This window comes from Leptosomus discolor, chromosome 2, assembly GCF_034619465.1.
Source record: "Leptosomus discolor isolate bLepDis1 chromosome 2, bLepDis1.hap2, whole genome shotgun sequence".
Classification (NCBI taxonomy): Eukaryota; Metazoa; Chordata; class Aves; order Leptosomiformes; family Leptosomidae; genus Leptosomus; species Leptosomus discolor.
Genome location: NC_141392.1, coordinates 65,726,239 through 65,740,657, shown reverse-complemented (window position 1 = coordinate 65,740,657; position 14,419 = coordinate 65,726,239). Strand labels below are relative to the sequence as shown.

Sequence of the window (14,419 nt, the reverse complement as noted above, 5' to 3'; positions counted from 1 at the left end):
GGTATTACATATACCATATGAATAAAAACACATGTCTTAGGATAAAACACGAAGATGTATTTGTATCTGAAGTGTAGGGTAGGCTATGTAATGGTTCTGACTAATGAAGTCCTTGTGACTGAACCATTGCCCAAATTGTTGTTTAAAATTTTCTTAGGATAGACATGTTTTGATTTCTTGACTAGTCTTCAGTTTAGTGTAGTCACATTTGTTTGACTGAAATAATTCTTATAAATGTTTCACTTGTAAATGACTGGATTTTTCTGTGGAGTACCTCACTAAAGAAATTGTCAACGCTTTATAAATAATGTTTATCTTCCATCCTCACTGTTTTATTTTGGGAAACTAAAGTGCAACAAAGTTTTTAAAAATGCTTTTGTTTTGCAACTTGTAAACATAAAAAGGAAAATGAGCTTCCAGTTGGCATATAAAATATATTCAGTTCTTCTATGCGAATTTGTATCTCCAGTGGTTGTTGCTGCACTGCAATGATTTTTTTTTTTTTTTTTTTGCAGCTCACATCCTCATATCTGTAGTTCAAACATAGGGTATATTTTCTTCAAGAAAGAAGTTACTGATGACTATTCCTGTCTGTGATGCAGTGTTTTAAGTACTTACAGTTGGAGGGAAATTGTTTGAACTGGGCTGAAGCTAGGAACAAGTTAAGGCTGGAAAACATAGGTCCTGTGGAGACTGGAAGGGGAGAGTTTATTTTTGCTAGCTTCAGTGAAAACAGTTCCAGAATTTATCTGTCAAGTTCCAGGCAGAAATACTGTTACAGTGTTCCAGTCGTAGGGCCGTGTTTTTCAGTTTGGTGATCGGTAGTACCTCTGGTACCATGACCCAAGTTCTTATTGTTTAAACAAGGCTTCTAAGATGAAAGGGAAAATGTGTTATAGTTGCTGATTTAACATATCCTGTATCTTAGACTTTCTTACAGTTCTGTACACTGTATATGTAAAAACATAAATTGCTTTTTTTCAGCTAGATTACAAGTTGTTCAGGAGCAAAGTGAATAAAGGAAAGTCATGGCTTCACATTGCCTTTTCTCTTTCCCTGCTCTTACCTCGGGGTGGGTTGGAGGGGCTGAGTGTTGCTCCAGTGAGGCTGATTTCAAGATAAGGAGTACAAAACCCACTAAACAGATTACAGATTACATTAGCATTTTGTCTTGTTCTTTGTTTTAGGGTGTTTGTGAAATCAGGCCTTGTCACGATTTTCCTGTGCATGCCCCTCAGCCTCTTTGGGCAGGGTTGCCATGCCAGCCTTGGAGCAGAGGTCTCAACTTGTGCCAGCCTGCGAACCTTCCTGCTTAGGAAGGCTTAGTACTTTGGCCTGGTTTGTAGGCCCGTAGTGAACATCCCCGTGACTTGGGGGAAACTTTCTTGAAATAAGTGATAGGAAATTATTTCTCAGAGTCTGTCTTTTAATACTTAAATTTCTGTTTATTCAGATTTACCAAGTCTCCAGTGTTACTATTTTCATTGGACGGCTTCAGAGCAGAATATTTGGAGACTTGGGGTGGACTTCTACCTGTCATTAGCAAATTACGTGAGTAGTTTCATTGTTTCAGCAATATCGTGATGATGTATGTGAAAAATCCATAGATGCATCTATGCTTAATCTTTAAAATCCTTGCTCTTCTTCCATGGAAACTGAAGTTGTTGCCCTAAATAACAACCTTGCAAGGAGAACTTGAGGTGCGGGAGGGAGAAAAGACAAACACAGGGAGGGAGGACAAGAGGAAAGGGCCCTTTGGATTTCCAGTGAAATCTTAAAAAAATATTAACTAGCCCTTGCTGTATTTAGTAGGTGGATGCTTTTTGCTGTGAGCTTACTGTATTTCTTCAAAATAGAAGTAGACCCACTTTTTACTCAATGTTGCATATTGTCTCATATTTAGGTGGAATGGCTTTGGAAAATTGAAAGTAAGGTAGAAAGCATTTGATTATATTTGAAAAGGAAGATAGAGAAGGAAGAGATTAGGGACAGATGATATAGAAGGGCTGGTAGAAATGTGCTGAATCTGAGAGAACCTTCATTTAACAAACATTTTTGAGAAGAAATGAGAGCCTCCTAAGTACATATTTTTTTTCTCCTAGCTCTTGCAGTATCTTACTTAACTTTGTAGTGTCTAAGTAACTGGTTACTTTTCTTGTCTCTATTTTGGCTGCGGTCTGTAAAGAGCTGATGGCATTTCTTGTCTGAAAAATAACTCCAATCTTCTTGTCATTCATAAATTAGTACCTGGGGTGGCTGGTTTCAGTTTGACTAAAAATAAATCAGTAAAAATGCTTGGTTTTTTGTACTGTGGTTGTTACAACTTGATCTGTTCCAGAGGGTAACAATTCACAGATGTATTTGAGGCTTTAGCTTTTTTTTTATGTGTGTTGTTCCATGTTAGAATAAAATGAAGCATTTGAAACAATTTCACTAGATGCAGTTATAAAAAAATTTCAACTGAAGAAGGCTCCTTGGGCATTGTGAGGAGAGGCTGGCTATTATAAATGGTTATACCTCTGGCTGAGATAACTGTGCCAGAAAGCTTCTGTAGGACTTCCAGGCTGTGACATCCACTTCCACATGTAAAGTTTTTTGATTTTCATGTGAATAGGCCACAGTGCAACTCCTGTTGTTGACTTCTGTAATAAACTTGTATTTCTCTTTCCACTGAACCCATGGTAAATTCTGACCACTAAGAAATTCAAGTTTCTTAGTATCTTCATCGAAGTCATTTCATTGCTCCAGAGCCATGGAGTTTTTTTAGTGGTCAAAACTTACGTTTTAAAGTATTCTAAAACCAGAATGTCTAATAATACACAACAAAATTAGGAACTATCTGGGGGAAAATATCACTTCTGCATTATGTCTACAGTTCTACATTACTCTGGAGCATTTTTTTGAAATCTGATACAGGATGTTTAGCTTTCTTTTGTTACAAAACCTTGCTTTCTAGGCTTTTTTCCTCATAGTAAAATGGTATGTGGAAAGCTCAGATAAGGCAAATTTTTCTCACTATGAGAAAAATAGTCCCATGAATGAAAATTGATGTCACTGTGGTATATATCACATGACACTCTGAGGGCCTGTGGCTTCCGATCTCCATGTGCTTAGTGTCCTATGTGTCTAGGCACTGAAAATGGTGGAAGTGGGCATATTGTAAAGATAAACATTTCTATGAGTGTGTAAATGTTGCTACAGTATTTTACTGTGCAGGAAAGTGTAATGAAATCTGTTCCTCTGTGGTAGACAACTAACAATAATGGATAAATTGCTTGACTGCTGAAGAAGTGTATTGAATCCTTTTGAAGTTCATAGTTATCCATTTACAAGACTAGGAAATGTTCAAAAAGAGACACAGTTGATGAATGAAACCTGTTACAAGTTGGTGCTTGTAAGACAATAGCATAATTTCATTTTTAGCAAGTTTTATTATATGCTCACTCTCTCTGCTACCTGCTGAAAGGTGGGCAATTCGGCGTGCAGCTGAGGGTTTCCAGTGAATCCACACATAGCCATGTGTGCATATGGGGTTCAGAGAAGACGTTTTCATGTACTTCTATGCTGTAATATCATAATTTTTTAGATAAATCATCCTTTTGTCTTAAATTGTCTTTAACTAAGGCAACAAGCCAAAAAGAAGAAAGGTAACTCTTACAGAAAGTTCCAGCAAAGACCCCTAGGATTTTGGACAAAACAAAAGTTTTTAAGTGTATTTTTTCTCTTCCTTTAAAAACAAAACAAAACAAAAAACCCCACAGTCTCCGCCACCAAAAACTAGAGTTTTGGAAAACAGCCTCAACAACAGATTTGGAAATGGTTGAAATATGTCAAGTGTGTTGCACTAGCAAAAAGGGTACAAGTGATGATTTGTTACTACAGAAAGCAAATGTGGGAGGGGATGTCTGTGTAACTTCAGCAGGTTTATATTTCTGACTTGGCTTCTTTTAATCTCAATTAGCTCAAATTGATTATTTCAGCTGAGATCTAGTCCAATGAGTTCAAAGTGCCTTAATGCAATACTTTTATGTTATCAAACATTTAATTTCTGTTTTATATTATATATAGTGACCCAGAGAACCAGTGAAGACAGCCCAGTGGTGGCCTTTAGAGTTGTTACTTTTGGCTTTTTAGCATAAGTTGAAGTTATTTTGGTTTTCACATAGTATTTTTGAAGTCGTTAATGAAGGTTTTATTTTTTTTTTCCCCTCTTTTTCTTTTCTGAAAATTGGAGCCCATACATTTGTGTGTGGAAATTTAGGCACCTAAGTAAGGTTTACTTAAGTGCTTTGGCCTGGCTAATTACTCTTCGTAGTATCAAATACTGTGCACTAATCTCCTTAAACTATGATTTTTATATCAAGATAAAGAAAACTGAGATTCATCCTAGAATGAGGCCTTATTTTTATTAAAAAAAAAAGGGGGGGGGGGGCAAAACAAACTGCAAACAACCACAAACAAATAGGAGACTGCAAAATAAATAGTGATTTGACAGGTGACAGAGAGCCAGGGCACCATTGTGCCAGTGGCCACTTTCTCTCTGGGAGCCCCCAGGGCAAAGGAGCCAGCTGGTCTCAAGCTGCAGACTTCCTTTACAGCATTACCAGGGCCACTGTGGAAGGTGTGATTTCTTTGATCATTGATTCTTATCTATGCATGCTTCTCATAGGGACTGTCGGTTTTGCTTATGCGACTATTGAAGTCACTCATTAGGAATATGTAAAATTTGTATTAATAGCCATTTAGTCAACTTGTAAATGAACGTGGGGGAAAAATGAAGTATTAACTCTAGAATTCTGAAGAATGAAAACTTTCTGGAAATATCTTTTGTTTTTCTCTTTTCTTTTTCTTAGTAGGTGTATGTCTTCATGAGAGAAACTTGCAACGGATTTTACTTCTGTAATTTTGCTGATTTTTCTTTTTCCTCCCTCTAGAGAAATGTGGAACATACACTTCAAGTATGAGACCAGTGTATCCTTCAAAAACCTTTCCCAATCATTACTCCATTGTCACAGTAAGAATTCCTGTATATTACATGTTTCCACTAGTGAAGAGGCTGTTTATTATCAAATTGTCTTCAAGGGAATGGTATAATTCTTTGGATTATTAAAACAATAGGATTTCCCTTCAGAATGTGAAAATGTATATATTATACTCTTTAGATTAACAGTTACTATATAACACTACAGCTAAGTGGTCAGATCTAATCTGATTAAGAAATCAAATCCTTCCAAGAGTAGCTGCTTGAATTTCAATACAGCTGGAAGGCCATATCACTTTACAACTCCTCATTTGTGTAAATATTTCCACTAAAGTGTAGCTTGCTTGCTTTCTTCCAGTGAGAGTCACCCAGCTCCTTTAAACTGCCAGCTTTCTTCCACTTCTTTAAGGTAGCTTGGCATGACACAAAGAAGGGTATGAAATAAAAGGAAAGATTTGAGCATCACATTGATGTTGACTCTGTGAGGGACTGTACCCAAGCCTGGTTAGGAATGTCATAAAACTGATCTTGTAAATTTATCACCTCTGGCGTATAGGAGGAAAAAGAAAAATGGAGGTTGTCAACACTGAATACAGGGTTGGAATCCAGTAGATCCTTCTTAGTTTCATGTCAGAACTAAAATTCAATCAAATACTTGAAGATCTGCACCTTCTTTCTCATCTTCCCAGTTTGTTAGGACTTTTGATAAGCAAGGAGCACAGATTCAGGAATGAAACGTTTAATTGTGTAATCCTCGCAGATATCCATGATGGAATATGCAACTAGGAGGCATTAGTCATGCCCTACAGCCATGTGAGAGTGTCACTAAATACAGTATAGAGCTTTGTCTCAGCTCCCCATTCTTAGGAAAAGTAGCAGGCATGATGTTTATCAGGGTCCTAATGGTGGTGGTGTTATATCCTTTAATGTAAAAAGGAGCTAGTCTGCTTGAAGGCAGAGCACAAAGTCTATTAAAACTACCTAACTGCTGGTGTCTCTGAGCACTTAATTCACTGCTTATGTAATGGTTGTCCCCAGCTAGAGCTTTCATTTGCTGCTGTGCAATTTGCCTTTGAAATCCTCAGGTTTTGGTTATGTGATGAAGATCCAGCATAGATAATTGCTTTGTCATTTGTACTAAGGATACAACAAATGCATGAACTGAGACAGTGTCTTCAGTTTGATCCCAGAGCAAGTTGCTGCACTATTTTTTTTTTTTACTTTTATTTTTTTAATCTCGCTGGAAAGCAATTAAGAATTGGAAGTCAGGGCTTGGTAGCGATAGTAGGTGATGCTGTTAAATTCGGTCTTGAGGTACTGGTGGAGTAGAAGTCACATAGACAAATATCCCATGAAGAATCTCTAACAGACATATGTTTGTGTAGCCCAAAGGTTCTTTTTCTTTATAACGTTGTGACAAGGTATACTCTCAATTACAGGGGCTGTATCCTGAATCTCATGGTATAATTGATAACAAGATGTATGACCCCAAAAGAAATGCATCCTTCACCCTTAAAAGTGAAGAGAAGTTTAATCCACAGTGGTACCAAGGACAGCCTGTAAGTATTAATACACTGCTGAGAATGTACATCAGCCTGTTATGTTACTTAATACCACTTGGATACATAACGATGTTGAAAGAGTACAGAGGGTACTTCTAAGTCAGCCAAGAAGCGTTACTCAGCATGATTAGGAATCGCAGTACTAGAGCTGCAAAATGACAAAGGAAGCAGAGCGTAACAGATCTTGTTGAATGTAAATGGAATTTTCTTGTAGAGAAAAATGGCTTAAAATAACTAATAGGGATACCAGATATTGTTCTGGTTTTAATATGAAGTGGGCTTGCAGTTAACTTCTCTGAGGAAATCGACAGGCCAGTTAGTTTTAGTAATTAACAGTAGTAGTGTTACGCTCTGCCCAAACGACTACTATGTCTAAAGATGCAGTTTTAAAAGAAAATGCCTCAGTTCAATCATACAGCTATAGCAAATCTACTGAGACAGCCATCAAAACTTAAGTGGTATGGAAAGATTTGGATGAGTGCTAGCCTGAAGAATAGCAAGGAAACAAATGCAAATATTTAGTAGTGTGGGGAGGACTGCTTTTTTGGTTGTGTTTTGCTGTTTTTTTTGAGGAAAGAACATGCAAGTGTAGACTTTATGGGCCAATGAGAAGAAAGTGTGTACGAATCAGGGAGAAAAACACACACAAGGCAGACAGCAATCTACAAATCATGAGATCAGCAATAAAATCAAATTGTTGGCCAAAGTCAATGCTTCTGTATTTCAGAGTATGTGGGATATAGGTCCTTGGAACATTCCCACACCTTCTTGCTACACTGTTCGTGAGACATTGCCCCTTCCTGGTGTTCATCCATGGTTCTACTGTTGCATTACTGCTCTGTCGATGAGAGCAATGGTTCCTACTTCTGTCTTGGCTATGCCTGGTGTGGCAGCAGAAGGGATGCAAAAGGAATCAGGCTGCAAGACATCTGGACAAATAGTGATGACGTGCAAGATTGACAGGCTGGAGAGCTCCACTTAGATTTTTAGGTTTTGATCTTGCTGAAAGGTGGCTGAGCTCGTGTGGGCCGTAGTGGATCTGGCAGTTACTCGGTTATTTCTGTCGCCTGCACTAATGATGCCGATGGCTCTCCTGCAGATTTGGCTAACGGCTATGTATCAAGGTCTAAAAGCGGCTACGTTCTTTTGGCCTGGGTCAGACGTAGCAGTTAATGGAACCTTTCCAAACCTATATGAAATATACAACAGGTATGTAAACTCTTGTGTCTTGGATGAATATTAATTTTAAATGTTACAATGGGACAGATGCCAGACAAAACAAATTATTTTCCTGCTTTTCTAGATAGTTGTACACAACATGAAAAAAAGATAGGATCCAATTAACTTTGTTTCAGTATAATATAGATTCTTTGTCTAATCGTTTTGTTGTTCCTCAGCAAAAGTTTTACAGGAAAGATATGGAAAAATCAGCAGCAAGAGCTGCCAGCTTTGGAGATCTAGTACTTTTCATAAAAATCTTTTGAGGGTGTGTTTTAGTCATTCAATCCAAACCTATCATACAGTGAATGGATCAGGTCTTGATGTGGTGCTGTCCATGAAAACTGAAGTTTTACTGTTGACTATAGTAAATTGTTCCAATGTAAAATTATTTTCGTTGCGAACTTTGAAAATATTTCACATTAAGGCGGTCATGTTTTAGTCAGTGATTGCTCTTCACTGCAATTAAACATTTTCTGCCTAATGAAAATTCTACATAATCTGTTTATCACCATTTATTTAATAATCTCAAATCTCCTTTGTGAAATCAGGCTTTTCATTTGTGTCTCTGTAGGATCATTTTTTCTTCCTACACTCTTCATATAGAAAGATTTCATATGAAAATTCTGATTCTTGACTTACTACCTACTGTTTTTTTTTCGTCTAGGAACTTGTACATTGTTACGTGAATTTGTGTTAAGTAGCTGAATTAAATAACTTTGTGGGTGCCTCATGTTGTTACAGGTCAACATGTTTATTGTTGGTCCATTTCAGTAATTGATACAGAGCATCTACTTTGTCACAAACTATGAGAACTTGTACTCAAACTGTTTAAACATTTAAAAAACAAAAACAAAAACAAACCCCCCCCCAAAAAAAACCAACAAAAAACCAACAACAACAAAAAACAAAAAAACCCCAAAAAAACCCACCAAAAAAAAACCCACACCCACAACCCAAAACTCTTTCAAAGCATAGTACAGGAATGAAAACCTGCACATGATTTTGCACCCAGAAGCCAATGATTCTCTTTGTATAATAGACACAAGCGGTACTAGGAGCTTTATTCTAATCACATTGCGATCAATGGGGACAATATTCAAGGAGCTTTAGATCAGGCTGTTAACTCCTGTAGAGTTGCAGGCGATTAGCATAGATAAACTTGCATCCTGATAAATAGCCATTAATGGCATCCAGTTGAATTCACTTTTCTAAAGTACTTGATTTCTGTAATGTGTGACTAAAATTTTTTAACTCTTGGAAGTAACGTGGTTGGTTGATCTTGTATTGTTCTGGTACAGCTCTATCCCCTTTGAAGAAAGGGTGGTAACTGTTCTTCGCTGGCTGCAGTTGCCTGAAGATGAAAGGTAGGTATACAACTGCAAGTTCCTATAAGTTCCTCTTTGAGTGGTATTGCAATTAATTACTTTGTAAATATGATTTCTGTTTTAAAGAATATCTTATGCATTATTCTAACAGTGTTAAAATATTATTTAATGCAAGCCTGTTTCTATGACTAAAACCTTCTATTATTAAGTTACATTTCTCAATTTCCCTTTATTGTGTTGTTCTTCTGAGTGACAGCATTGTATCTAATATTTGATATCTATTGTTGAAATATAATCTCTTCAAACTGTCTTAACATGTATGTAAAATATTACGTTTTTGGTACTGTTTGATATAGACCACACTTTTACACTCTGTATTTAGAAGAACCAGATTCCTCAGGCCATATGTTTGGACCAGTAAGCAGCGGAGTAAGTAGTTTTGTAGCTTCTTAATTTTTTTACGTTTTTCTTTAATTTGAAGCTTTGCTCTGACTGTATAATAAACTTCTGTAACTTATATTAGATTAACCAATACTATGTCCAGTATGCTTATTAGGAAAAAAAATTGTGAATAGACAGCCCCTCCATAATTAACGTTGATATAAAGCATGTTAATAAACAGCTTATTTAGTAAGTCTGATTTTTATTTTCTGTATTTCAGTAACTTTTAAATTCCCAAAGCATGTTTGGGTATGTCTTGTCTGTTCCTGCTAATTCTCTATGTTGATTTAAGGGAGGTGGTGGGAGGGGGAGAGAGAGCTTCTATACTTGTGATTTAGCAAGGACAGAGATTTTTATAGCAGTGTCCAAGTTTGGGTTGTTAAGTATTCATGTTATAATTGTCACTTATTTTCCCCCAGTCTTTGTGCAAAGGTTACATGAATATTGGTCTTATCTTCCTTCAGCTAGATTTTATGCCTTCTTGGGAAGTGGGTAATAAAAGGGACATTCACTACAGCAGCCTGTGGTTTACCTGTTGTATAAATAAGAGGTCTTTGGGACTGCTGCTGTTTTCAAAAGTACTAAAGAGCTTTACACTTTAACAAACCAAAGTGAAAAATGGCAAGGAAAAAGCTCGTGGAAATTCAGGACCTTCGTAAAATTCTCCTGTCTTGAACAGTCAAGAAGTTTGGGCATCCTAACTAGGTTTTTAACCTCAGTAGTGACAACAGTAAAAACAAAACCAAAACAAAACAAACCACTCTTGGCAATTTCACTTGGGGTGTGAGATGAATGTAAGTGCCCAGTGAAGTAGTGGACAACTAATCAGAACTGCAGTATAAAGAACATGTTTAAATTGGTTGTCCTTTTCTTTGGTTAATAAGTGGGTGTAAAGTTCTGTATGTCAGGAATACTCCGGAGAGAAAAAACCTTGAGGGTTGGTACATAGTCTCCCCAGGAACTTTCACACAAAGCAAGACAGTTTATACATGTAGCTCAATGAGGTAACAGAATTAATTAATTTAAAAATACTTTTTTGTTTTGTTTACTTAGCAAATGTTCTAAAGTAGCCCTCATGTCTATACCTATGCAAGTGAGCTTGAAGGCCAGACCCCTGGTCACAAACGGTGCTAGACTGGTGGCTTGTTCTTTGGCTTTTTCAGTCCCTTTAAATTGTAGTTTGCTCTGAGACTATTATTCAGTCACAGTTTTGAGGACAGTTTGCTCCAGGGTCTCTCCCAATAGGGATTTTGAGGAAGACTGCCACAGGCTTGGCTTCCTCTATTATCTTCAGCCCTCTGGTATTCTCCCATTAGCCTCTGCACCCTTAGGCATTCCCTATTGTCCTCTACTGTGCCCCTGGTAATACAACAAACATCCTCAATTTCATACTTTAAAATCAGCCTCACTGGATATAATCTGGGTTGGCTTTGTGTTTTGTTTCATTCTGGTTTATTTGTGGGTTTTTTTAACATCTTCAATTGAACACATAAAAATGTGTAGCTGTGTCTTGGTATGGTCTGGGGCCCAGAAAAAAATGGAGCCAAGAGCTGTATAGTGTAGATATAGCTGGCCTTCTGTAGATGGAGGTAGCCCTGAGCAGTGCAGGGGCTAGGCAGTCTGCAGGCTTCCACTTTTATTTAGCAGTATAGGTGTACCTGTTGAGTCCATTCTCAGTAGACGTAAAGACTCTGTATCTAAAGGGTGTACAACTGAGAGAAGTAGGAACAGGCAAAAAGCAGGTTTAACAGGGTATTGAGAATGCTGTAAGTCTCATGTCCTCACAGTTCTTCTTGTTAGTGTGCACTATATGTGCTCCCTGTCATGAGTTTGGGGGTTTCTGCACAGTGTTAGATCCTCTGTGTCCTTTATTTATGTCTGGACTGCATCTAGCCTTGAGTGGTCTGTAAGAAGAGCTCCTTATTCTTTATTAGCATATACTGTTGCAGTTTAAATTTATTCACGTTCCCTGGAAATAAAGTCAAATAATCAATATTTCCTTTACGTTCCTATTTTTGTCCTGCAGGTCATTATGGCATTACAGAGAGTGGACAGCATAGTAGGGATGCTGATGGATGGTCTAAAGCAAATGAACTTGCATAAATGCCTGAACATTATTTTTATATCAGATCATGGTAAATTTGGTTTTTATAAATTAAATCAGAATTTTGAAGAGCTGGCTTTATAAAGATGTATTCTGATTTTATACTTGCATGTTTCTGTCAAGGTTAACAAAGCAGCTGATACATAGAAATTATGTTTTGTATTATCAAGATCATGTAAAGGATAATTGGTGTGGGTGAGAATCAGACTGTTTTATGGGGAAGGGAGAAGTAGAGAACATAGGGAGGGATTAAGTAATTTTCATATTTTATTTCTGATTCCTCTTATCATTACCAGCCAATAAAAAAAAAAAAAAATAGGAACTGTAAAAAAAAAAAAAAAAAAATTTCGTTTTGTTCTGTCTCTTACCTATGCTACACAGCAATAGTTTGAGAATTGCTGAAGATGTGAAAGTACAAACCATATCTTCCTCTTAGTTATCAGTTCCCTATCCATTATTAGAAGGCTGTGAATATGAAACTTTGACTTATTTCTCTGATAGCTTTTCTATATTTCTGGAATTATTTCTATAGTAAGTTTTATCAATAAACTTTTTCTGCTTCTTTTTCTGCCAAAACAATACATAAGCAGTCTTCCATGCAGCACAAAATTGACTTGCAGAACTCATTGCCACCAGGCATAATCCAAGCCAAACAGCTACACAGGTTTAAAAACATATTTTAAAAATTAATGGAAAGTAAACCTGTCAAGAATTATTAAAAGAGTTCAAATGCAATATGCAAGTGAAGTCCCTGTGACTTCTGGAAACTGATAAGGAACACTGAGAGAAGGATCAGTCCATAATTACCATGTTTACTGGGTATTTCCCCAGACATGGAACTGAACACTATTAGGTCGGCTATTTGATCTGACCGTTACAACTGTTCTTAGGCTTGTAAGATTTCTCTCCCTTCAGAGAAGAAAATTTGTCTATTCATTCAATTGTAGTGCCTTTCTTGGCCAAGGAAATGGCTGATTGTGTCTATCTATGTAATGTTTTATTTTTGTCTGTACATGGGTATTGTGGTCTCCTTGGATCTTGGGGTTGCTGATAAAAAGACCTGAGAAATTACATTTCTACTTGTACAACTTACGTTACTTGTCTCGTCAGCAAGGCTACTCTACATTGATATTCCCATTTTAAAATAAAACTTACTTTCTTTATGCAGGGATGGAAGCAGGGAGCTGCAGAAAAACAGCATATTTAAACAGCTATCTGGACGATGTTCAAGATTTCTTAGTAGTACCTGGTCCTGCAGCTCGCCTAAGACCTAATAATGTTCCAGATGAGTATTTCTCTTGTATGTAATTGCTAAACTAATTTTTGTTACTCAGATTATATATTCTTGTACTTCATGAAAATAAACCTAGGATCCACATACCCCATTGGTAAACCTAAGTGAAGGTCAAGTAGGGACAGCCTGGATAATGATGAAGAGGAAATACTGGGTAGCACACCTGCGTTTTTAAAGACCCTTTGACTTTGCAGGTCTGAAAGTGTATTTGAATCCTAGAGATTGCTTTTGCAGACTGCCTTAGAGTGACCAAATGCAAATGTTCTTGCTTTGTGAATGACATTCCTTTGAATCATATTTTCAGTACTCAAGACAGCCCAAAAATCCCACCTCCCCTTATGTGTCACTTCATTTCTTGATCTACCAGTTTATGTATAGACTTGCTATATTTCTGTCTTAAAGGAATGTTAGATTGTTATAGTCTTTTACATGTTATTTTGACTGTCATATTTCCTAGTTATTAAAAAATGGCCTGATGCCAGTTGAGTAAACTGCAAATAAACATAAATAAGTTAATAAACCTGGGTAGAAATCAATGAATGCTTACAAATTTTAAACTTTGATTCATTATGCAGTTGCATTTTAGATGAACTTTTAATGCCAGCTGGTTTTGGTACTTCTTAGTGTTGCATGCATACAATTCCTTCATATTTCGTAGGCTTTCTTTTTTCTATTTAGATTATTGTTCTCCATGCCCTTTAAAACTTGTAGGCCTCAAGCCCAGTGACTTTACGTGCTGTTTACTTCATTGCTTGATGCTATTCTAAACTACAGGGTTTTTAAATATTTCTTGGAAAATGTGGGAGTCAAATGTAGTTCCCAGTTCTCCCTGGAGAAACAATTTAAGGAAGAAAAGCAGAGTATCTCCTGCTTTTGACATATGTACTGTTTTCATGAAGTAGTATAGCTGTCTGCATAGATGTATGCAGTGCTACAGATTAATGGTTCCCTTGCCAGTGTAATCCTTTATGTACTTTAGTCAAGCATTGGATATTAGACTCAGGACAGAGTAACTGTGAAATGTAATGGGCCTGATAATTGTATTTGTTTCTGTTTTCTTAGAAGTTTATTAGCAAGCAGGAAAAATCCAGCTTGATTAGAACAGCATTTAGTTGTCTCTTTTGTGAAAATTTACCATTTGGATTTATTTTCTGACTGTGGCTAAAATAGTTTAAAATTTTAAAGCTGTAAATAAGTAAGCCAAGGGAGGAGAGGCTATAAACTAAAATGTCATAAAAACAATAGCTTGACAATTTAATGGTTGTTTTGCTCTATATGGTTTTGCTCTATATGGTTTTCATTCTGGAAAAATAATTTCTTACGTCCAGAAGCTTTTTTTGAAACTAAGCTAATTGTATTACATGGTGGGAATGCTTTCATTTTACATCTGATTTTTTTTCTAACTTAGGTGACTAATTCTTACCTATGATTCTTCCAGTTAATTATGAAGGCATTGTCAGAAACCTCACAGTAAGTGTAGTCTTATCTGTT

At 36.7% G+C, this 14,419-nt stretch overlaps 1 protein-coding gene across 1 annotated transcript in view; it reads left to right on the top strand.

The window, feature by feature from the left end:
- Positions 1–14,419, top strand: part of ENPP1 (ectonucleotide pyrophosphatase/phosphodiesterase 1) — a 55,928-nt gene that overhangs the window by 23,575 nt on the left and 17,934 nt on the right. The window contains exons 6-14 of the mRNA XM_086460444.1: positions 1,454–1,551; positions 4,935–5,014; positions 6,421–6,540; positions 7,643–7,752; positions 9,063–9,128; positions 9,446–9,518; positions 11,557–11,665; positions 12,803–12,934; positions 14,367–14,398. Coding sequence (XP_086316570.1) covers positions 1,454–1,551; positions 4,935–5,014; positions 6,421–6,540; positions 7,643–7,752; positions 9,063–9,128; positions 9,446–9,518; positions 11,557–11,665; positions 12,803–12,934; positions 14,367–14,398 — 820 coding nt within the window. The remainder of the gene's footprint in view (positions 1–1,453; positions 1,552–4,934; positions 5,015–6,420; positions 6,541–7,642; positions 7,753–9,062; positions 9,129–9,445; positions 9,519–11,556; positions 11,666–12,802; positions 12,935–14,366; positions 14,399–14,419) is intronic.